This window comes from Topomyia yanbarensis, chromosome 3, assembly GCF_030247195.1.
Source record: "Topomyia yanbarensis strain Yona2022 chromosome 3, ASM3024719v1, whole genome shotgun sequence".
In the NCBI taxonomy this organism is placed as follows: domain Eukaryota; kingdom Metazoa; phylum Arthropoda; class Insecta; order Diptera; family Culicidae; genus Topomyia; species Topomyia yanbarensis.
In genome coordinates, this window is record NC_080672.1 from 409649581 (window position 1) to 409671975 (window position 22395).

The 22395-nt window shown below is 42.9% G+C and overlaps 3 protein-coding genes across 4 annotated transcripts; 1 reads left to right on the forward strand and 2 right to left on the reverse strand.

Annotated features, from left to right (window-relative positions):
• Positions 1–781: 781 nt before the first annotated feature.
• Positions 782–5032, forward strand: LOC131690045 (E3 ubiquitin-protein ligase SHPRH). 2 transcript variants are annotated; one of them, XM_058975503.1, is made up of 6 exons: positions 782–846; positions 922–1108; positions 1168–2720; positions 2800–3808; positions 3862–4387; positions 4450–5032. In XM_058975503.1, the coding sequence occupies exons 2-6, from the start codon at positions 964–966 to the stop codon at positions 5030–5032; spliced, it is 3816 nt and encodes a 1271-aa protein (XP_058831486.1). In that variant the 5' UTR covers positions 782–846; positions 922–963. The 2 variants fall into 2 exon arrangements, with proteins under 2 accessions (XP_058831486.1, XP_058831485.1); XM_058975502.1 differs by lacking the exon at positions 782–846 and having other exon boundaries at positions 853–1108.
• An 8-nt stretch (positions 5033–5040) lies between these two features.
• Positions 5041–6164, reverse strand: LOC131690046 (proteasome inhibitor PI31 subunit). Its single transcript, XM_058975505.1, has 2 exons — positions 5888–6164; positions 5041–5826 (listed from the first exon to the last, which is right to left on the reverse strand). The coding sequence occupies exons 1-2, from the start codon at positions 6029–6031 to the stop codon at positions 5149–5151; spliced, it is 822 nt and encodes a 273-aa protein (XP_058831488.1). The 5' UTR covers positions 6032–6164; the 3' UTR covers positions 5041–5148.
• Positions 6165–13482: 7318 nt separating this feature from the next.
• LOC131692401 (protein mono-ADP-ribosyltransferase PARP16-like) lies at positions 13483–14889 on the reverse strand. The gene is made up of 2 exons (XM_058979420.1): positions 14529–14889; positions 13483–14461 (listed from the first exon to the last, which is right to left on the reverse strand). Exons 1-2 carry the CDS (start codon positions 14715–14717, stop codon positions 13577–13579), a joined length of 1074 nt encoding a protein of 357 aa, XP_058835403.1. The 5' UTR covers positions 14718–14889; the 3' UTR covers positions 13483–13576.
• Between the last annotated feature and the right edge of the window lie 7506 nt (positions 14890–22395).

Genomic DNA, 22395 nt, shown 5'->3' on the forward strand with positions numbered 1-22395 from the left:
GAGCGAAACTGAGTTCGCCCTAGCCCAACTAACCCGACAGGATACGCGCAGAAATATGACAGGGCTGCCAAACCAATCCCTACAGAAATCTAGCAGAATGGTCTCCGCCAGAAAATTTGCTCACTGGGGTATTTTGTGCATTTTGAGCGACTTTTTCAATGGGAAGTAAACACGTATAATTCAGTTGTAACTTATACCGATATTATACCAGGCAATGGTTGCACGGTTAAATAAAACAACCTGCAGCATAAGTTCTTTTAACTTATTTTTAAGTTGTGCGTCGCTTTCGCACTTATTAGTGTTGTCAAAAACAAAACGAGAGATTCGACTCAGTCGAGGTCTTCTGTGGAGGAACGTACTTTTGAGTTGTTTGGGGTATACTAAAAATTAGGTAAATTCAAATTAAATTTAAGTATAAAAAACCTATCAATGAGTTGTAATTTTTGCCGTTGTTAAATGGAAACTACCTTCAACACGGTTTACCTAATTTTAAGTTCCCCCACGATACCAAGACATTGAGTCAAAGGAACTCAATTTTAGGTAGTTTTTCGTTTCCGTGTGGTCTATATTTAACCAATTATATTAGAAATGATTTTTAAACGTTTAATAAAATGGTTGATTTATGGTACACATTTAATGCATGATAGTGCTTTGCTGGGCAATAGAATTTCATTAAAAAATTTCGCCGATTTCTTATACGTATAAGTCCTATTCAAAGCGGAAGCTTTAAATTTATTCGAATCTTTTTTCGTCAGTGTAAAACGAATTCATTCAAGGTTGAATGAACTTTACAAATTTTCGTCATTTATGTGTGTTTACAAACAAAATTTATGCTGTTTGTGGAAGGTTAGTGCTAAGATGGTTTGTGGGGTATATTAATCCAATATTAATTCTTTGCCTGTGCTCATTTTTACTACTAAGCGTAATAAATTTATTGGGTCTGCACCAATTTGACCACTGACAATGGAGTATTGCCTCACAGACATTGGAATTCTTCGAGATAAACGATTCACCAATAAGGACTGTGATGAGAAGCGACTATTTTCATACGAACGGGAATTCTACCAACAGTTGGATGGATCATTGGATATAAAATCTTTTCTGCGAGGTTACTGAATTTAGATTGTCCCGCTTGCTTTACGTAGTACAGTTTCTTTTAATTTACAGATGTAAAACGAGTTCCAGAATATGAGTTGAAACATCGCACCGATGCTTCTGCTAGTGATACCGTATATTTGGGTGTCTTCTTGAGACGGCTTCGTCCCGAGGAGTTTGAGGATGTTGGTTGTATTGTGCAAAGAAAACGCCTAGTAGAGCTGCTGTTCAACGAAGTCGAACGAAAGGATTTTTTTCGTTTGCAAGAATTGGAACTCAGCCCAGAGGAAACCGATGGCAGCACCCTAACTGTTGGTCAATTTTACAACCGACTAAGGGAGACCCACTTGGAAGACGTTTTGGACCAGTCGATTCCGGAGAACATAAGTCACGAAAGTTTGCGACCAACATTGAGGCCGTATCAAATTAACGCGATTCGGTGGATGCTAGATCGGGAGACAGTTCCGAAACGGCTGCCAGCACAATATGCAACTTTGAGGAGTCCCAATGTAGCTGGAGTTGATTTTTACTTGTATCTAGACAGCTATGAGGTGGTAGATGAGGAACCTGTGGATGTTTGTATTCCTGCAGGTGGCATTCTAGCCGACGAGATGGGAATGGGGAAAACTGTTGAAATGTTGGGTTTGATGTTATATAACAGAAAGAAAAAACGTAAATTGCAGGAACTAGAGACAGAGCAGACGTTTTTGAAAGTACCTGAAGGAGAACTGAAATGCGTCTGCAATAAAGTATCGTTGAGGAACTTAATCGCATGCCAAAAATGTGGCCTGCAGCAGCACAGGAAGTGCGTTCTAAAACATGTTGCAAATGAACCGGGCCGGTACATATGTCCGGAATGTTGGCGATCGGAGCCATTAACCGAGGCTGGCACCACAATAATTGTTTCGCCAGTATCCATCAAAATGCAGTGGGCTTCGGAAATCTCCAAGCATATCAGCGATAAAAGTTTTAAATTTTTTGTTTACGACGGTGTCGCTCAGAGCGGTTGGATCAGTCCAGCGGATTTGGCGGAATACGATGCTGTTTTGACGGATTATAATGTACTGAAAACTGAGATATACTTTACAAACGCTGTCGCGCGGACATCTCGTCACGAAAAACGTTTTCTCAGCCCTGTATCGCCACTTCCGCTGGTGCGTTGGTGGCGCGTTTGTCTTGATGAGGCTCAAATGGTCGAAGGTGTTCACAATCAGACCACCAAAATGGTTAAAACATTGCCTGCTGTGCATCGTTGGACCGTCACTGGGACGCCGATCGAGAAAAGTATGGACAACTTGTACGGATTAGTTCATTTCTTGGACTATGCACCGTACAACAACTATCACATCTGGCGGGAATTGACACATCGGTACCAGTTCGGTAATCCACTGCCCCTGCTAACGGCAATGAATCGGATCATGTGGCGAACGTGTAAGGCTGCCGTTCTTGATCAGCTGGGAATTCCGCCGCAGACGGACGTCGTTCACTACATCACAATGTCCGATTTACAGAAATTTTTCTACCGCATGGAGCACGCCAAGTGTGCGGTTTCGTTTCACGAGAAGGCCGAAAAGCTGGGTAGTGAAATTTGTGTTTCGCGGATGAATATACAAACGTTTAACTTGGTAGGTGATAGCAGCTTGGATTAGTTGTTTTCGGGGCTTGGGGATAGAAAGTAGATAAATACTTTTTTTTTGTTTTTAGTTAATGGAACCACTACGAAAACTGCGCCAGGATTGTACCATTCCTTCGATAATTCATCGCTCAGATCAACTTACCACCAAAAAGCTACTGACACCGAATGAGTTGCGAGAACATTTGATTACCAACAACGAGATGGAATGCAAATCTCAACTGCGTTCCGTTGTCTCTAGTATCAACGGGATGGCAGCAGTTCATGTGATTAGGAAGGAGTACGATCAAGCCATCAAGATGTACAAATCGGTTCTGCGTTGGGCGAATGATTACCAAGGAACGATTAGTGTCGATACACTGCTACAGATTCATGCTCTCTGGAATTTGTTGGATGTTATAAATCTGAAGAAGGAGGCCGGTGTTGCGACAGCCGTGGAAGAGGTAGCCGCTTTCGAGGAACAATGTGCCAAATTGGAGTGGAAGTACGTGGAGACCTACTCGAACACCGTCAAAAACGTTGAAAGAGAGTTGATTCCAGCGTCGGAAAAGGTGCGGGAAATTTCGAATAAACTGGACAACAAGATCGACGGTCACTGGTGGCGAAGTGTGATCTATCGTATCGATCATGACGCTGTGAAAACGGCCAACTTTCTACTGAAACTGAACGTCGAGGTACGAAATCAGAACACGATGGCAGAGGAAATACATACCGTGCGAGGGTTAGATTACGTGCTTACCATTTGGTTGGAGAAGGTTAAAAAACAGCGGGGTCTGTTGAAAAAAGCCTTCGATATGATTGATTACTTTAGTGCAAATCTCAAACCAAGCCATCTCTGGCCGGAACACGTTAAGGTTCGTATCGAGGAGCTGGTGAGGACAGCTTTTCTTTGTCACCTGGATCCCGAGTTGCCCGATCTACCGGAGAAGGAAAGGCGGAAGCGACCGACGTGTGTATTGTGTGAGGTGAAGACTGTTCTCAACCACTACGAGTGTGTAATCTTCCAGAAGCAGTTTATGGAGAGTACCAATACGACGGAAGGATCCTGGCAGATGACGTCCCAGGAAATGATCATCAGGCGTAAGTGATACATTTTTGTGTCTATTTTGAGATTTATGACTCTTGCCTTACAGAAATCCACTCATTCTCCAAGAAGGAACGTTTCGATGAGGCCATTATCGAAGTTGGGGACCTGTATCTGTCCTATCTGGATCGCATAAAAGCTGAATTCAAAGAATACTCCAAATACTGGGTTGAAATCAACTACACGGCTGCGGCCTATGACGAATTAAACATGTGCCGGTCTCGGTTACAAGTGGTCACCGTAGAGGAACTCGAACAGAACAACACCCGCAAGACCATCCAGCAAGTGCTGGATTGTGAGGTAGATGAAACGTTTGAGGATCTGCAGTTTCAGAAGATGAATTCGGAACAGGAATTCGTTCGACTGAAAGGTACACTGAAATACCTACAGCATTTAGGTAGTACTGAAGAAATAGATCCCTGTCCGATATGTCGGAATGCACCGTTGAAATATGCAGTGCTGCAGTGCGGACACCACTTTTGTATCGTTTGTGCTCCACAGATTATACGGATTGCCCGTAACCAGGGAAATCAGGTTAGCTGTGTAGTTTGCCGTCACCGACAGCGAGTCGCGGAGTAAGTTGATTGTTCAAATCTCGAAAACGAATTGATCGTAAAACTTCCTTCCTTCATTTCAGCATATATTACGTCACTCGTTCCCAATCCGACAGATCGGAGCAGATCAACGTGCGCGGTAATTACTCCAATAAAATTCTCAAAATGGTTGAAACAATACTCGAGCTAAAGCACAAAGAACCGGACGTAAAAATTATAATTTTCTCTCATTGGGATCCAATTCTGATGATGTTAGCAAGAGCCCTCGAAGAAAACGCAGTCACATTCCGGACAAAATCAATCAAGTTCTACAAGAGTATCGAAGAGTTTAAAGACTACAAGAACGATATCACCTGTATGTTACTTCCGTTGAAGGCCGGCTCCAAAGGACTTAATTTAATCGAAGCTACTCACGTATTTCTGGTGGAACCCATTTTGAACCCGGGCGAGGAACTGCAGGCGGTCGGTCGGGTACATCGAATCGGTCAGACTAGGCCAACTTTCGTACATCGGTTCATTGTTCAACATACGATCGAAGAAACGATTTATCAAACTATTCAGAATGATCAGAGTGGTAGGTGGAGCTCGCAGCAAGTTACGATTGAAAATTTGGAACAGTTGTTCAAGCTGAACGATGAGGATGACGATGACGGCATTGTTTTGTAAAACTCACGTTTTAATGCATTCCTTTATTTCAATCATAGATGCGGAAATAAAATTCAAATCAAAAACAACAGCACGCACAAGTCCTATCGTTGTGAAAATGTCCATTTTTGCTTCATTCACATAAACATATCATCGTAACCGGGAGGCGGCATATGATCCGGATTAGGGTCCGGATTGCGGAACAGCCGCGGATTGTTTCCCACTGCTGGTCCGAAGGGATCGAACCGTGCTCCTGGGATATTACCGGGAGGCCCAGGGAATCGTAGATTTCCCAGCGGATTGAATCCACCGGGAGGTTCAAAAAGCATGCCTCCTCCACCTCGACCGAATGGATCCAGATCGCCACGGCCTACGCTACCTACTCCCAGCGTGCCCGACCCTGGGAGCCTTCCCGGCAGTCTTGGCCCTATTAATAATGAAGATGGTTCCCGTTCAGTTCTGTCCGGTTCCTTGCTAGTCTGTGCAGTTTGCGTTCCACCATCTTTTTTGTTACTTTCGAACACCGGAACCAATAGCTGCGTTCGGATTCGGTCCAAAACAGTGGACAGCTCGGAAATCAGAGTTGTAACCGACCCCTTAACGGCTTTAACAGTGTCATCGATTTGAAAAGTGGTATTTGATACGTTCAACGTTTTAACCTGCAGCAGATTGACAATCATGGTTCCTTCACTGTCGATCCCATGCAGGATATATAACTGGCCGTTGTTGACGTATCGCAATGCGTACGAGAGCGGGTTGCTGTTCCATCCGTCTGGCAAAAGTTCGTTCGATTCCTCCGAGTCGGAAAGGGTTTTCTGTGACAAAAAACACAATGTTTCCAATATACCGTATGTATCATAGAAGCACATTACTTACATCGTCACCGATTCCGACGTTGCGAAATGAGTTTTTGATCAGATACCAATGGACGACGGCAATCAAAACATCCGACTTGGTTTGAACAATACCTTCCACCGTTTTGTAAAGCAGCTCCAAACCGAAGTAATCGGATTCAGCCATTACGGTTCGCTTTTGCCTGTACTTTTCGCAGCAGATTTATTATACTAATTTTCTCCCAAATTTTTCTTGACTACGGGAATCGAATATAAACAAACTTTTAAATGAATCGCCCAAAAAGTGTAATGTCATTTTTCTGATTCATCCTGGAGAATTCATTTGCTTCCAAAACCAGGGGCACTTACTATTAAGCCGAATAAAGTTTAGCCGAACTCAAAATTCTATACACCGAGGAAAAAGCATCTGAGAATTTCATGTCATTGCATATGAACTAACCGTACATCGATTCCATTTGACTCTTAAGAATGTCTTTAGCAGTTCAGTTTCTCATCTCGCTCAGTTCAGACGCTACAGGGCAAGTAATTGAATTTACCCGCGCGCCTCTTGGTCTATCTTCAAAGGCAAAAATTGATTTCTTCTACCAAATACAAATAATTTGTATTTGCTTCTACCTAGTGTGTGAAACGTGAACAAACAATGAGTGACAACACAAAGCAAGAGTATGTCCCGTTGCGGGCAAACTGTGTTGCTGTTGACTTCTCGAAATGTCCGGTAAGACCATCAAATTGTGAAGAGGAGCAAATGTTGAAAGTGAACTTGAAGCTCAACGCAGCAGAAGTTAATGCGGTGCAATTCCACCATTTACGTTATGCGGTACTGATTATGCTCAAGAACATTAGTTAAGCAGAATCATTCGCTTCCCAGAACAACATGAAACACGTCGTCGAATGTAATCATATTTTATACAGTATCCCAACGTAGGTATATTTTTCTACAGACATATACTTATTATATATATTCAAAAATCAAAAAAATACACTAAATATGCTTCGACCTCTTACCTCATGTAAGGAATCGAAAGTCTTATTGTAATGTTATAATCTATTTGATAAAAACATTACAGTAAGGCGGGGCTGGTTGATGGAACGATGACCGCGGAACATGTCTGGCGCTATATACGAAATGGGTCATCGGAAAGTCAATTGAGCTAACACCTACCTAAATCCTTGAACCAAGTTATTTGCATGTGGAAGTAGCCAAATGCAAAACCCATTAGTTGCTGCATGACACGAATAGAAGTCAGCAACCCAACTTCGCTATAATCGAACCCAACGACGAAATGCTGGACAAGAAGGCCTAGCTCAGCGGAAAATGTGCCCTCCCGAGCATTGTCAGCAAGCAGGCACCACCCAGCAACGATTCGAGCGCATTGTCGGTGAGAAATGCGCACTCAACGATTTGAACCCGACCCCAGAGTCTACTTCGATTGTACCGCGGCAATGCGGTGCTATTCATAGCAACCTCAACCAACAATAATATGGCCATTCGAGTCGAGCTCCGATATCACTGTGGAGAACGAAATATCCACACACGAAGCGGCAGGATACACCATAGACGGCCTGCTGGTGCTGGCAGTGATTATTGCCATCATCATTTGGCGATGGATGCAAAACGCCAGAAGAATCCAGAAATTGGAGGACGCGACGAGGCGAGCTCGCCTAAATCCAAACGTTGTGTAGCAGTCTAAATGGTGAGCGGCGTCATCCGACGCCCGCTTAGTCACCGATCCTGGTGCACCCGGCACCAAGAGGGACTAGCCATGAAGCGGTGCACACGGCACCAATCATAAACGTAACTCTGTAAGATTATGTGAATAAAATAAAGATCAGTTCTTGTTCTGTGGTCGACGTGATAAGTCAATTATATTACGCCCAGTTAGTGGAATAGGGTGCGGGCCTATTCCACAGTTTAGCTTTCATTTTTGCTCAACGGTCCTTGCGGAAGCGGGACTGAAGTTAATTCATAACATTCAGCATGGATATGTTTAAATACATGCAAACATCTTTTTTTCTGTAAATCACTACCAGCTGGTGGGAGTTACGATGGTTAACACACACACACACATGATGGAGGTTACCCAGCTCAATCTAAATCATTGTGACATTGCACAGCAACTGTTGTGGCAGTCAACAACAGAAATGAAGTGCGATGTTGCAATTATTGCAGAGCAGAATCGTGTCTCTCCCGATAACGGTAACTGGGTGGAGGATAGTGCAGGGATGGCGGCAATCCAAGTGATGGGCGGTTTCCCTGTTCACGAAGTGGTGGATAGCACAAACGAAGGTTTCGTGATCGCCAGGATAAACGGCGTATTCGTGTGTAGCTGTTATGCTCCTCCACGGTGGACACCAGAGCAATACAACCGGGTGCTGGACGCATTAACCGACTTGTTAGTCGGGCGAACGCCGGTTGTTATAGGAGGAGATTTCAACGCTTGGGCCGTGGAGTGGGGTAGCAGACTGACCAACGCACGAGGTTACAGCCTATTGGAAACACTGGCGAAGCTGGACGTAAAGCTGTGCAATGAAGGTTCCGCTAGCACATTCCGTAAAGACGGTCGGGAATCCATCATCGACGTAACATTCTGCAGCGCGTCGCTGTCGGATGACATGAATTGGCGAGTTCGTGAGCAGGACACATATAGTTATCACCAAGCCATCCACTACACCATTGGTCGGCAAAATCGTACGGTGACTGGCGAGCGGAAGTGGAAAATAAAGGAATTCGACAAGGACCTTTTTGTGGAAGCACTTCGTGCTGACAGCGTCACTCCAATTCCGAGTGTCGATGAGCTGTCGGAAACAATAGCTAGGGTATGCGATATAACAATGCCGAGGAAAATGGAGCCGAGGAACTACCGGCGTACTGGTGGAACGAAAGGCTAAGCATCCTCCGGGCTACTTGCCTAAAAGCCAGAAGACGCGTTCAGAGAGCAAGATCTGAGGCAGTCAGAGAAGAGTGTAAGGGAACATTCCGGGCGGCCAGGGCCGCTTTTAAACGTGAGATAGTGCTAAGCAAGTCCACCTGCTACAAGGAGCTGTGCAGAGAAGTGCACGCTAACCCCTGGGGCAATGCTTACCGCGTCGTTATGGCCAGGATCAAGGGTCCAATGACGCCAGTCGAAATGTGCGGAGACAAGCTGAAAATTATCGTGGAGGGCCTACACCGTACGCTAATGTAGATGGTGGAAATGCAGGTGACAATCGGGTTTCCAACGACGAGCTCCTTGTAGGTATGCATGCGCTTTCCAATTGTCTGTGGTTCGCTACACCGATCATCTGTTTGTCTCTGAAGACTTGACGTGACTCAATTCATTTTTTTTTCATTCATTGTCTCTACTACATAAAAGCACATGTAATAATTTTATCTAAAAAATCGCGATGTTTAAATAAAACTTCTTCATGATAAACCTGCGTTTTGTTATCGGACGGATTAAAAAACCAGCACTCCTTATAGTGACAAAAGGGCTGAAAGCGAAGAAAGCTCCTGGACCGCATGGTATCCCCAACGTGGCACTGAAGACTGTGATCCTGGCGTTTTCGGACATGTTTAGGATAGTCCTACAGAAATGGCTGGACGATGGCTACTTCCCGGATAGATGGAAGATCCAGAAGCTGGTGTTACTGCCAAAACCAGGGAAACCACCAGGAGATCCAGCATCGTATCGGCCTATATGCCTGCTGGATACTCTCGGTAAACTCCTGGAAAGAGTCATCCTCATCAGGCTGACGACCTACGCTGAAAGTGAGAACGGACTATCGCAGAGACAGTTCGGGTTCCGAAAAGGAATATCGACGGTGGACGCCATCCGCATCGTCATCGCGAACGCGGAGAAAGCATTGAAGCAAAAGAGAAGGGGTAATCGCTACTGCGCCGTGGTAACGATAGACGTGAAGAACGCGTTCAACAGTGCTAGCTGGGGAGCCATCGCCGTAGCGCTGCATAGAATGCGGGTTCCGGACTATCTGTGCAAGGTTCTGAAAAGTTGCTTTCAGAACCGAGTTCTGGTCTACGAAACGAACACGGGGCAGAGGTCGATTAGGGTAACGGCGGGAGTACCTCAGGGCTCCATACTCGGCCCAACGCTATGGAATATTATGTACAACGGAGTGTTAACACTGGAACTGCCCAGGGGAGCGGAGATCGTCGGCTTTGCAGATGATGTTGTCCTGCCGATAACGGGCGAGACCATTGAGGAGGTGGAGATGCTGACGGCAGAGACAATAGGCATCGTGGAAACCTGGATGGTTAACGTCAAGTTGCAGCTGGCTCACCACAAGACTGAGGTAGTGCTGATTAGCAACCGTAAGCAAATCCAGCGTCTCGAGATCAACGTCGGGGGACAATCCATTCCATCGATGCGCGCGCTGAAGCACCTGGGTGTGATGGTTGACGATCGGTTGAATTACAACTGCCATGTCGACTATGTATGTGAGAAGGCTGCGAGGACAACTAGCGCAGGATCATGCCGAATCACGGAGGGGCAAGAGGCAGCACGAGACGTCTCCTGGCGAATGTCTCATCCTCAATCCTGAGATATGGCGTACCGGCCTGGGCTGCTGAACTCAAAGCGGAACCGGATGAAGTTGACAAGCACTTTTCGCCTAATGGCTGTTCGTGTCGCGAGTGCGTACAAAACGATATCGTCGGTGGCGGTATGCGTAATTGCCGGGATGGTTCCCATCTGCATCACTCTGGCTGAGGGCGTAGAATGCTACCAGCGGAGAAATGAACGTAATGCAAGGAGACTGGTTCGAGCGGACTCGTTGGCTAAGTGGTAGCAAGAGTGGAATTACGCGGAGAAAGGAAGGTGGACCCATCGACTCATCCCAAATGTGTCTACTTGGGTACATAAGAAGCATGGAGAGGTGAACTTCCATCTAACGCCGTTTTTGTCCGGGCATGGATGCTTCCGGAAATACCTACATCGGTTTGGACACGCTTCGTCACCCCTTTGCCCGGAGTGTGTGAACGTGCAAGAGACACCGGAACACGTGGTTTTCGAATGCCTCAGATTCGAAGAAGTCCGAAGGGGTATGCCTGATATAACAGTGGACAATATCGTCGAAGAGATGTGCCGCGACGAGCATATCTGGGACGCTGTCAACAGAGTTGTTACAAGTATACTCTCCGAGCTGCAAAGGATGTGGCGAAGGGACCAACAAAGTAATGACATTGGTTAGAACGCCGCAGTGGAACCACAAATAGGGTTTCGGGAGAAATACCGCCGCCGGGAAACTCACCGACGGTGTAGACTGGGTCCACCGCCGGGGACCAGTTGAGTAGTACGCGATGTAGCACCGGGCTCGGGTCGTCGGGGCGCCAGCGAACCGGACGTCAGGCTTCACCGGAATCGCCGGTCCGACGACGACACTCTACCGGGTAGCTCGTGAGTAGGCTAGATCCACCGTTCGGTATTAGACCGAGTAGACCGCGTCGAATAACCAGAAGTGGGTCGTTGGGGCGCCAGTGAACCGGAAGCTACGCTCTACCCGGAATCGCTGGATGGACCTCAGCATCTGCTGGCTGGCCGTTGAGTAGGCTAGGTCCACCGCCGGGGACTAGACCGAGTAGACGAGGCGGGGAGCTTAATGGCTCACAGAAACGTGCATCGGTATCGGGAGCGGGGAATTCACGATAGGGCTGATTCGGCGCCGTGGACTACCCGACAGAATCGTGACGAAAAGGGGAGCTAATTGGCTCACGAAACAAACACCGATAACGAAAGAAATTCCGTTGTCGGGGAACTCTCAATCGGAGTAGGATAAGCGGTAAAGCTGGAAGATTATAGTAGAGCTAAATGGCTCAAGAAAGCGGGTATCGGTGTCGGGCGAAATTCCTCCGTCGGGGAACTATCGGTTGGAGTAGGATGAGTTCACCGTTGAGCACTATACAAGCGGATCGTTATAAGGCCGGGAGCTGAATGACTCACGGAAACATGAGCTGAATGGCTCAGGGAATCAGCACCTAAACGGCTCACCACAGGGACGAGAAATAAACGGCGACGTAATGGATGGAGACAAGAAGCAGGAGAGGAATCGAGAGTTAAATCAAAGCTCATAGGTCGTGCCACTCCATGAACCAAGCGAGGCTCCGTGATAGAGCAGCAGAAAGAGGTGCGACGAAAGCGCAACGAACCCCCCCCCCCCCCCCCCCTCCACGAAGTAATACGATGACGTAGTTCCGTGGGGAAGAAGGGCGTAAAAAGTAAGAAATGTTTTTAGTGGTTAGGCACGAACGTGAGTCGTGAGTCCCACACAGTGCCAATACACTACAGGCCAGGCTTTTGAAGCTTTTTTGACCTTACTATAAAATAAAAAAACACACACACACTAATAAGTCCGAAAGCGACGCACAATTCAAAAGTAAGTTAAAAGAACTTATTCTGTAGGTTTTTTTATTTAACCGTGATGTCTGTAAAAGTCTGTAGATGGTTGTGTAAATCCTATTTACACTAGTGGGATTTTCGATTGATGTGCACCGGTGTAGTGGAGTGCACTTTCTAACAGAAGTGTCAATGGAACACCCAGTTTTCTGCACTTCTGCTAGAAAGTGCAAAAATAGTGCAGTTCCAGTGAACTCCACTACACCGGTGTCAATCAATCGAAAATCCCATAGGTTGTTATTTTAAAAGTAGCTTGAAATTAGTAAACTATTGTGAAGGAATTTCTCGCATTAGGATTAAAAAGTCACGTAAAATGAGGTGAGTTTAGTCACGCGCCGCGCAGAATAAGGCCGCCAATGTGTCTGATTACCTCGACATGACCCTAGAGAGCAAGATGATCATGTGGCATCAGGTAAAGAAAAAAGTTAACGATTTCTTCTTATTTTTCTGCAAATATGATTCAAAGAACACTACAAATGATTAATAGGATTTTCGATTGATTGATACCGGTGTAGTGTAATGCACTGGTTTTGCACTTTCTAGCAGAAGTGTCAATGGAACATACCCAGTTTTTTGCACTTCTGCTAGAAAGTGCAAAAATGGTGCAAAGCCAGTGCACTCCACCATACCGGTGTCAATCTCTCGAAACCCCATGAGAATACGAACCACATTCGTTCGAATAGGCGATGCGTTGTAAGGGACCATTAATAAATTACGTAACGCGAAAATTGCCTAAAATTGACTCCCCCCTCCCCCTATGTAATAAATTGTCACAAATTTCTCTATCTCTCCCCCATTACGTAACAAATTCTTCGAAAAAATTTCTTTGTTCAGTGAAAACATGTTACGTAAAGATCTAGCTTACTCTCCCTTCCCCATATGTCACAACTTGTCGTACCCCCTTTCCCCCTAAACGCGTTACGTAATTTATGAATGGTCCCTAATGCAGAATACGGCTGATTGTCTTATCATGTTTACCAAGACTATGGCCCTGCCTTTCTTTATCTTTCCATACCATGGCTCGGCTTTCCTCTGTTTATAGTTCTCGTCTTGTCTATGCCTGCTTCCATATGTCCCTACGTAACAGATCTAGTTTGGTTAGTCAAAAATATGTAAGAGGGCGGCACATCAAGCTAATGACGGAAGCATGTCCATCAGAATGATTGCTGATTAGTTTTTCTATAAATGCAGGTGCAGATTGTCATGGATAAGAAAAATATACGAAACGATCAGTTGAACATTTTTATTCAATCTAACCCCTTGCGCCTCACCGCTTGTACTACATTGCCCATGATCCGTTTGTTGTCCAAGATATCCATCGCTCACGTATCTCCCTCGGCAACGCCGCCAAACAACGCATTGCACATATGATTAATCTTCTGCCAGAACATCTGCTTCATATAATGTGCATTCCTGCTGTTCATCATCCCAATGCCCAGTAGCATAAGAAAATACCCACCTGCAAGCAGCCAACTTTGGTTGGCTGCCATCCACCTCAGACAGCGATTTGGAGCAACCTGTTTTGCCCGTTGCTCCAACGTCGATCCCCGTAGTCCTCCGCTGTTCAGACCGATCGCTGTGCCAACGGGACCAACTATCCGCTTACTACCATACACCAGCAAATACCTCACCTGAATAAGGTCATTATTCTTAACTAGAATATATCTCTCCGGTATATTTGATGTGCTTTGGTTTTCCTCCTGACATTTGACATAGGCAGGATTATCGATGTACTCACAAAGTGCAGTACAGGCGAGGTGACTTCCTAGTACCGATCTGGACCAACCGGCACCAGTCGGAGCAAACATTTGACTAACGTTCAGCTCTGCCGACAGGTAGATTCCTTCACCGAATAAGGCAGTCTTGTTTAGGTGCTGCTGTAGGCCATAGTTCAGTATAGAGTAAAAATTGAACACCTTACTACCGTGGTATGCATGGTGAGTCTGAAAGCAATCCAGATTCTCGCGAAACATCCTCTCCGAATGTGAGTCATCTTGGTACTGTACATGAAATATCCACTGAGGCCTTTGAAACGCGGTCAGGCAAGGAGCATTAGCAAACACCGAATCATACTCAGATTTTGGAACAGTTCGCAACCGAGGTCCCGAGTGTTTGCACAAAATCCAATGTAGCAAGGATACGGTTTTGTCCTTTAACTCAATCAGATTTAGGGTATCCAATTTGGGTAATTCATCTAAAATTTGTTTCTGTAAGACCGAAAATTGTATATGGTTAGGATTACGTGTCCTTTTGGCTTGCTAGCACATAACTTACCAGCTCATCAATATTCTTTTCGCCGTTGATGAGGTAATCTGGCGGAAAGGGTTGCAGACAAGAATCGTACTTGAAAGACCTGGCAGCGGCTACGAACAACGATAGTCGAAGATCTGCCGCCTTTAGATCTCGACTCAAAACTTCTTTCAGCAACAATCGCTTGTCGTCGATATTAATATGGGAACTCATTCCTTCTCGGAGACGAGCGATACAGCCCGATCTGCTTAATAACACAAAAGACTACAGTCATATATATCACACAAAGGAAACTCGCATTTTCAAGAGAAACCCTTGATAAGAACTGATAAGAAATTATTGTTTAAAGTTTTGGAGAAAAATGCAAGGATGTTGTTGGCTCGAATCAAAACTCGTCGAATGTAAACAAAGTTCATTCCAGAGATGCCAGATTCTTTTTTAATATCTGAAATAATAATTTTAAAAGCCTGGGAAGTACCAAAAATGTCAGGAAAACGCTTCTTGGCCAAAAATGACTTATTATTGATGTGTTCTATTGAATGAAAATAGTGCATTTATAACCCAAGATAAGTAGAGAAAAATAGCTTATGGAGGAAAAACGGGAAAAACCTTAAGTAGATAAAGTTGTAATTTGAAATTAGTGCAACCAAAAGCCTTTATTTTCAAAAATCTGTAAATATCTGCAACTAAACTAAAAAATCTGTAAATATCTGCAATTCTCCACATACATATGATTACGGCTTAAAAGCCAACTGTCAAATTTCTCTTTGAAAGGAAATTCTGGACAAACCGTTACTGGCGAATCACAGATGTTAAAAGTAAACAAAAGAGAAAAGTCTCGACGAACATATGATTACGGCCTAAAAGCCATTTTTTTTCTGTGTGTATGTTTGTCGAGAATTAAACTAAAATATCTGCAAATATCTGCGTCATCGAAAAAATCTGCAGCTTAAATTAAGCCTGCGAATTTGCAGACATGTCTGCAAATCTGGTATCTCTGGTTCATTCTGTACCCCAGGGATACCAGATATCTTTTTCAAATGTCTTCACATTCAAAGAGAATAGGGAAAGAGACGAATAGTGTGAAGCCAAAAATACCTTATTGAGCAGACCAATCGTGCAATGTAAATAAACATTACTCATGCCTGAGTTGGAGGAGATAAGTATTGTAAATCTATCAAAAAAGAAATTTGAATTTTCGTCAGAATTTAGTGCAATCGTGATTGTAAGGTGCATTCTAGAGTCTATGTATAAGTAAAAACAAGCTATAGAATTATTTCATCTCTTTGTTTCAAAATGCACATCGTTTGATAAACAAATCCAACGATTGACAAAAGGTTTGTTTTCAAAATATAATAGGAGTCATTTAAAGTGCTGCCTTTGGAAACGGTTGCCAAATTCTAGTGTTGAAATCATCGTAAAGGGAGTGTTGCCGTTTTGACTGATTTTCACTCTGCGTCTCTTTCACTATTCTCTTTGTTCACATTATATAAAAAATGTCTTCATTTGTCTTCAACGGCCAGGATTATGAATCGGTTATTGATTTCGAGCCAGAATTCTGCTAGAAATCAGACAGACACCCGAATAAATTTGTCTTCAAAATGAAAAACACGTCTTCACAACATTTCAAATGTCTTCAAAATGAAGACAAATCTTCAAATCTGGCATCTCTGCTGTACCCACTGAGACGTCCAAAAAATTAGGTTTTACACCAACCGACATAACCCCACAAAATGAGCCGGATGAACTTTGTTTGACAATTCTCGATGGTTTGTTTACATGGGAGTTACGTGAGTTCGAATGTAATAGATGAGCACCCGTTGTACTCGGACTCACGCAGTTGACAAAGTAAACAAACCACCGAGAATTGTCAAACATGAACTTCATTCATCATAACGACGAGAACATTTCAAATGGGCCGATAAACAAAACGTAAACAATTCCGGTTAATACTTACTTCAAATGGACACTAACAAAGCTTTATACATACCTTAAATAAGCCGATTCTGAAACCTGGCTGTTGGGGAAATAATGGATTATCGAAAAGGCACATAAGCAAAATAACTTGTTTTGCTTATGTTCCCTTTCACTTCCCCTCAAAAATTAACGGCTCAGAAACACCAAACAACAAAACGGAAAAATTTGTTTATGGGCCCTTTTCTTAATGAAAAAGACTATACTTGAAAAGGGAACAAAAACATCGCAACACCAAGAAAGGGATCAAAATAAACGTCACATAATCATTTGCTGTAAACAAAAGGGCTCACCCGCACGCACTACCCAGTAAAGTTCAGCCGGAACTGAACTGGAATTCTGGCTAGTTCCAGTTCGTATTCCGGCTCCAGTGACACAACCGATTCTAACTAGAATCGGTTGTGTCACTGGAGCCGGAATGCGAACTGGAACCAGTCGGAATTCCAGTTCATTTCCGGCTGAGCTTAACTGGGTATAAGCTAACGTCTCGGCGAAAAGGGATTATGGGAGAGGCCACAAAACCAGTGCGATGTTTCAAAAGGGACCAAAACATTTATCTATAAAAAACGTTCAAAATACAATTGTTTTAATAAATCTGTCATGTTATTCGGAAAAAATGGTTAATTTAACACGGCATTGAGTTGTTTGGTACTTAAATCAAGCTCCTGTTCATAAATGGGAATATAAAGTACGAGGTAATTTTTCAGACGCCATTTTCTCAACATGAGCATATTGTATATAATGCCTTATGAAATGTTGACGTCGATAAGTTCATTCGTGTCGTCATCTTGTAGAACTCAATTGTTTCAAAATCGTTCAACACGGGTCCAACGATGGACGTTTGTTGAACGGTTATTTCCCACTGAGACGTCCAAAAAATTGTTTCAAAATCGTTCAACACAGGTCCAACGATGGACGTTTGTTGAACGGTTATTTGGACATTGTCCAAATTGGTCCAACGAACGTCCTTCATTGGACGATTTTAAAACTAACCGTTCTTAGAGGGATTGTATTAGCGCATTTCCCCGAAATTCCACATGGCCTTTCCCCGGTCAGCGTGGCAAGCAGAAAGTTAGCAAAAGTTGAGCAAGCATTTTGCGCGATTTGTGCGAGAATTCTGGCAAGGAATTCGCTCAAATGCAACAACCGTTTCTGACAGAAGCGGTTACACCAACCGATGCTGCTCACTTTTATCCAGAATCCAGTCAGAAATGTACGGTCTCTGCACGCTTCCTGCCACATCTTTGTCAGATGTTTTGCTCGATTCGTGCTAAATTCTACCAGGTAGGAATTGCCAGGATCTTTGCACAGTTTATGTTCGAGTTATGCCAGGGTTTAGCTCGGTTCCTGTCAAAATTTGCCAGAAAACGCGAGCGAAACCGATTTCGCCCTAGCTCAACTAACCCGACAGTCCTCTAAGAACGGTTGGTTTCAAAATCGTTCAATGAAGGACGTTTGTTGGACCAATTTGGACAACGTCCAAATAACCGTTCAACAAATGTCCATCGTTGGACCCGTGTTGAACGATTTTGAAACAATTTTTTGGACGTCTCAGTGGGAGGATACGCGCAGAAATCTGACAGGGCTGCCAAACCAAGACACAGAAATCTAGCAGAGCGGTCTCTGCCAGAAAATTTGCTCACCGGGAAGGAACTTCTCAAAATTTCATCAGATCAGAATTAAAGATTTATGCAATAATTTTAAAGCCGCTCCCGAAACAAAATCCTGCCTACGGACCTGGTCTGAATCAAAAATACCGAAGTGAATCGCCCCTCGTTCGTTAAATCCATGCCGGAACCGGTTCAAAATCCTGTATGGAATCTGGCTCCAAGAAAACATCCGATTCCGACTCAATCGGTTGATGCATTTGAGCTGGAATTCATACTATGTATCCACTCAGAAGTCCGAACCGGTTCCGGAATGGTTTGACTGGGTAGAAGTATAACCGCCCGCTAAGAACGGTTGGTTTCAAAATCGTCCAATGAAGGACGTTCGTTGGACCAATTTGGACAACGTCCAAATAACCGTTCAACGAACGTCCATCGTTGGACCCGTGTTGAACGATTTTGAAACAATTTTTGGACGTCTCAGTCTAAGAGAAGAGACGACAACAGCCCACTTAAACTCATTCCGGAACCGGTTCGGATTTCTTAATGGAGTCATTATGGATTCCAAATCAAATGCAACAACCGATTCCGACTCAGAATCGGTTGTTGCATTTGATTTGGAATCCATACTGACTCCATTCAGGATTCCGAATCAAATTCCGAATGGTTTGACCGGGAGGCTTCTTGCTCTTCTTAATTTTCTCGACTTGGCCCTGCCGTAAATCTGAAGACAACAAGCGTTCATCGTTGCCAGATTCCCTTTAAATGCTCTTTACAATTGCCGAAAATAATTGTACCTAAAAGATCGCACCTCTACCAAGAATTTACAATGCTAGCAGCATTTAAAAATTAAATTAAATTTTTATTCATGTCTCTCTTAACAATACACGTAACTATATCGTCATTCAGGTCTTTTATTCAATTTGCACGAAATGTTGATGTGTATGAAAAATAGCCAGAATAGATTCAGCAACACTGGTTTCCATTCCGATTAGGTTTTACACTAACCGACATAACCCCACAAAATAAGCCGGATGAACTTCGTTTGACAATTCTCGGTGGTTTGTTTACATGGAAGTTACGTGAGTTCGAATGTAACAGATGAGCACCCGTTGCACTCGAACTCAAGCAACTGACAAAGTAAACAAACCACCGAGAATTGTCAAACATGAACTTCATTCATTATGAGTTCATTCGTGTCGTCATCTTGTAGAACTCAATTGTAAATATAATGAACGCTCATGACTGGCAAAATGACCAATCAGAAGCTGGTTCAATATTGAGGTTAGGACTGGATCAATTTAGCTACGCGATGGTCTTCTCTTCTCTTAGGTCTCAGTGGGCCCCCTCTAAGAACGGTTAGTTTCAAAATCGTGGACCAATGAAGAATGTTCGTTGGACCAATGTTGGACGACGTTCAAATAACCGTTCAACAAACTCGTTGGACCCGTGTCGAACGATTTTGAAACAATAATTTTTTGGACTTCTCAGCAGTGTTGTCATAATCATAAGCAAAAAAATTAAAAATCAATGATCACCGTCGAAAAAAATCGTCGATGATAATCGTTTCCATTATTACCACCTGACATCACGGATATCATAACTTGATATACCGAGTGATGTTGATCTAGTATTCTCGTTTTGGATTTTGTGTACCAGTTGTCACCCATTGCTGTGCACGCAACGGTAACCAGGGATGCCAGATTTACAGACATATCTGTATTTTACAGACTTTTGATGGTTTCCTACAGACGTAATCAGACATCTACAGACTTTTAAAAAAGTAACAGTGTTTAACAAAATTATACTAGAATAATTTGATTCGAATACGAGTGATTCCTTCACAATAGTTTACTAATTTCAAGCAACTTTTAAAGTAATAACACAGACTAACAGACATAACACTTAAAAACAAAGCTTCGCCCGCTTTAACGTTCATCTTAAATATATTTGTAATTGGGACTGTGGCCACATTTGAAATTATGGCGCCACTGGCATATGAACAAGCATATGGGGGATAGACAACTAGTGAAAAATTGCTCCCAAACCTGAGGGGTAACCCACCAGTAAATGAGTGTTTGGGACCGTGAATAAAAGGTGGAGTTAGTGTTCTGGAAAAATTGTCGGATCAATGTTTTTTTAAGGAATTCCTTCATAGTGTTATGTCTGTTAGTCTGTGGTAATAACCTACACTGAAAAGAACGATATGGTAGTTCTAACTACAGAGTCATGGTAGAAAAAACCATTTGCACTAAAAAGTTAAATTTACCATGAATAATGTTTAGTCTACCATAAAATGCTTAAAGCTACCTTACAGGTCGGAAAACACTAATTGTGTTTTTTACTATTTTGTGTATTTGATTTATGTTTTATTTCATGATTGAAATAACCACTAAAATTGTCAATTTTACTATGATTCTGGTTTCAACTTGGAATGGATCTTCAGACTTCTATCTGTTTTACCACGAGCATGGTAATAATAAAAGGAATTACCAGTGTTTTTCAACTGAACACGGCTTATTTTTAAAATTACTATAAATATGGTAATGTTTCGAGTAGTGAAAATGGTATCCGCCACGTTGTTGAAAAAAATAGGATTTGTTTGTCCAAGAGCATTTGTTTGTTTCACAAATTAGTTTTTTTAGAAATGAAAGTGAATGAATCGAAATCAATAATAAAAGATTGCGTTTCTAACACGCATTTTATCATCGGTGAGTATAATAATAACAAAAATTATTTCTATAATTTAACATGATTTCATTTTTCATGTATTACAAACCACAAAAAAGCCAAACTTCATTACCTCGATTTTGAGTCCTAGAAACAATAGGCGCACGCGAATTTTGTCGGTAAGATCTTATAGTATGCTTGTTATAAACTCTGTAATATGGATTTTGGTTTTTAGGTCACGATATTACAGTTCCGCACTGAACCAACGGTGTAAGGCGCTCAAAATTATAATAGCATCTACCTAAGGAAATTGCGACGTGGAGCTTTACAATTAATATTTATGTGCGATTTTTTACACATATTTTTTATGCGCGAATCAATAAACGAATTAATAAACAAAACCTATCCAAATTTATTCAAAGAAATATTGATCGTATATCGCATATACTATAGTATTACTATAACATAGTAAACACCAATAGTATTTTTAACCAACTAACAGTTTTCAAAATAACCATATTTATGGTAAATCTAACCGTTGTACGGAAATAGAAGCATAGTTAATAATACGTTTATATCACCATGAAATGGTAAGATATACCATGTATCTATGTCGGAATGGACATGGTACAAATGACAGGAATCATACTCAAGACAAGTATGATATATTGTCTACCAAAATTCACTGGTACAGCCTTTTTAATTTAAACCCCTAATATAGTATTTTATACCATGGTCTTCGTTTCAGTGTAGTGTAAATAGGATTTACACAACCCTCTACAGACTTTTACAGACATTTTAATTATTCTTCTACAGACATTTCACAAAAACATGTGGCATCGCTGACGGTAACCAAAATAAACGGAAACCGTCATATGATTGCTACACATTCGCATAGAAGAAATTTTATTGAAACTTCGTGAACAATTTTTCTGAGCGATAGTTCAGGCACAGAGAACAGACGTCCACCTTCAGCATTCAACTTGTGTAGAATCTCTAACGGTTTCGAAGGTAGTTTGGATATCTAAACCAGGTGCGCTACTGTCGTCATGTTTTTTTGTGGCTGAGTTCTACAGAATTGACAACGGTTATTCCTCTACCCAGTCAAATTAGTCCTGAACCGATTCGGACTTCCAGCATGAATTCCAGCTCAAATGCATGAACCGATATAGTCGGAATCGGTTGTTTTCTTTGAGCAAGATCCCTCCCACTGAGACGTCCAAAAAATTGTTTCAAAATCGTTCAACACGGGTCCAACGCTGGACGTTCGTTGAACGGTTATTTGGACGTTGTCCAAATTGGTCCAACGAACGTCCTTCATTGGACGATTTTGAAACCAACCGTTCTTAGAGGGCTCTAAGAACGGTTGGTTTCAAAATCGCCCAATGAAGGACGTTCGTTGGACCGATTTGGACAACGTCCAAATAACCGTTCAACGAACGTCCATCGTTGGACCCGTCTTGAACGAATTTGAAACAATTTTTTGGACGTCTCAGTGGGATTCTATACTGAATCCATTCAGGATTTCGAACCGGTTCCGGAATGGATTTGACGGATAGTTGGGATAGGTTGGTGTGGCGGCGCTAGTGTTTATCGTATATTAATTCAAATGTTTACACACGTTTTTTAAATATTTTTGT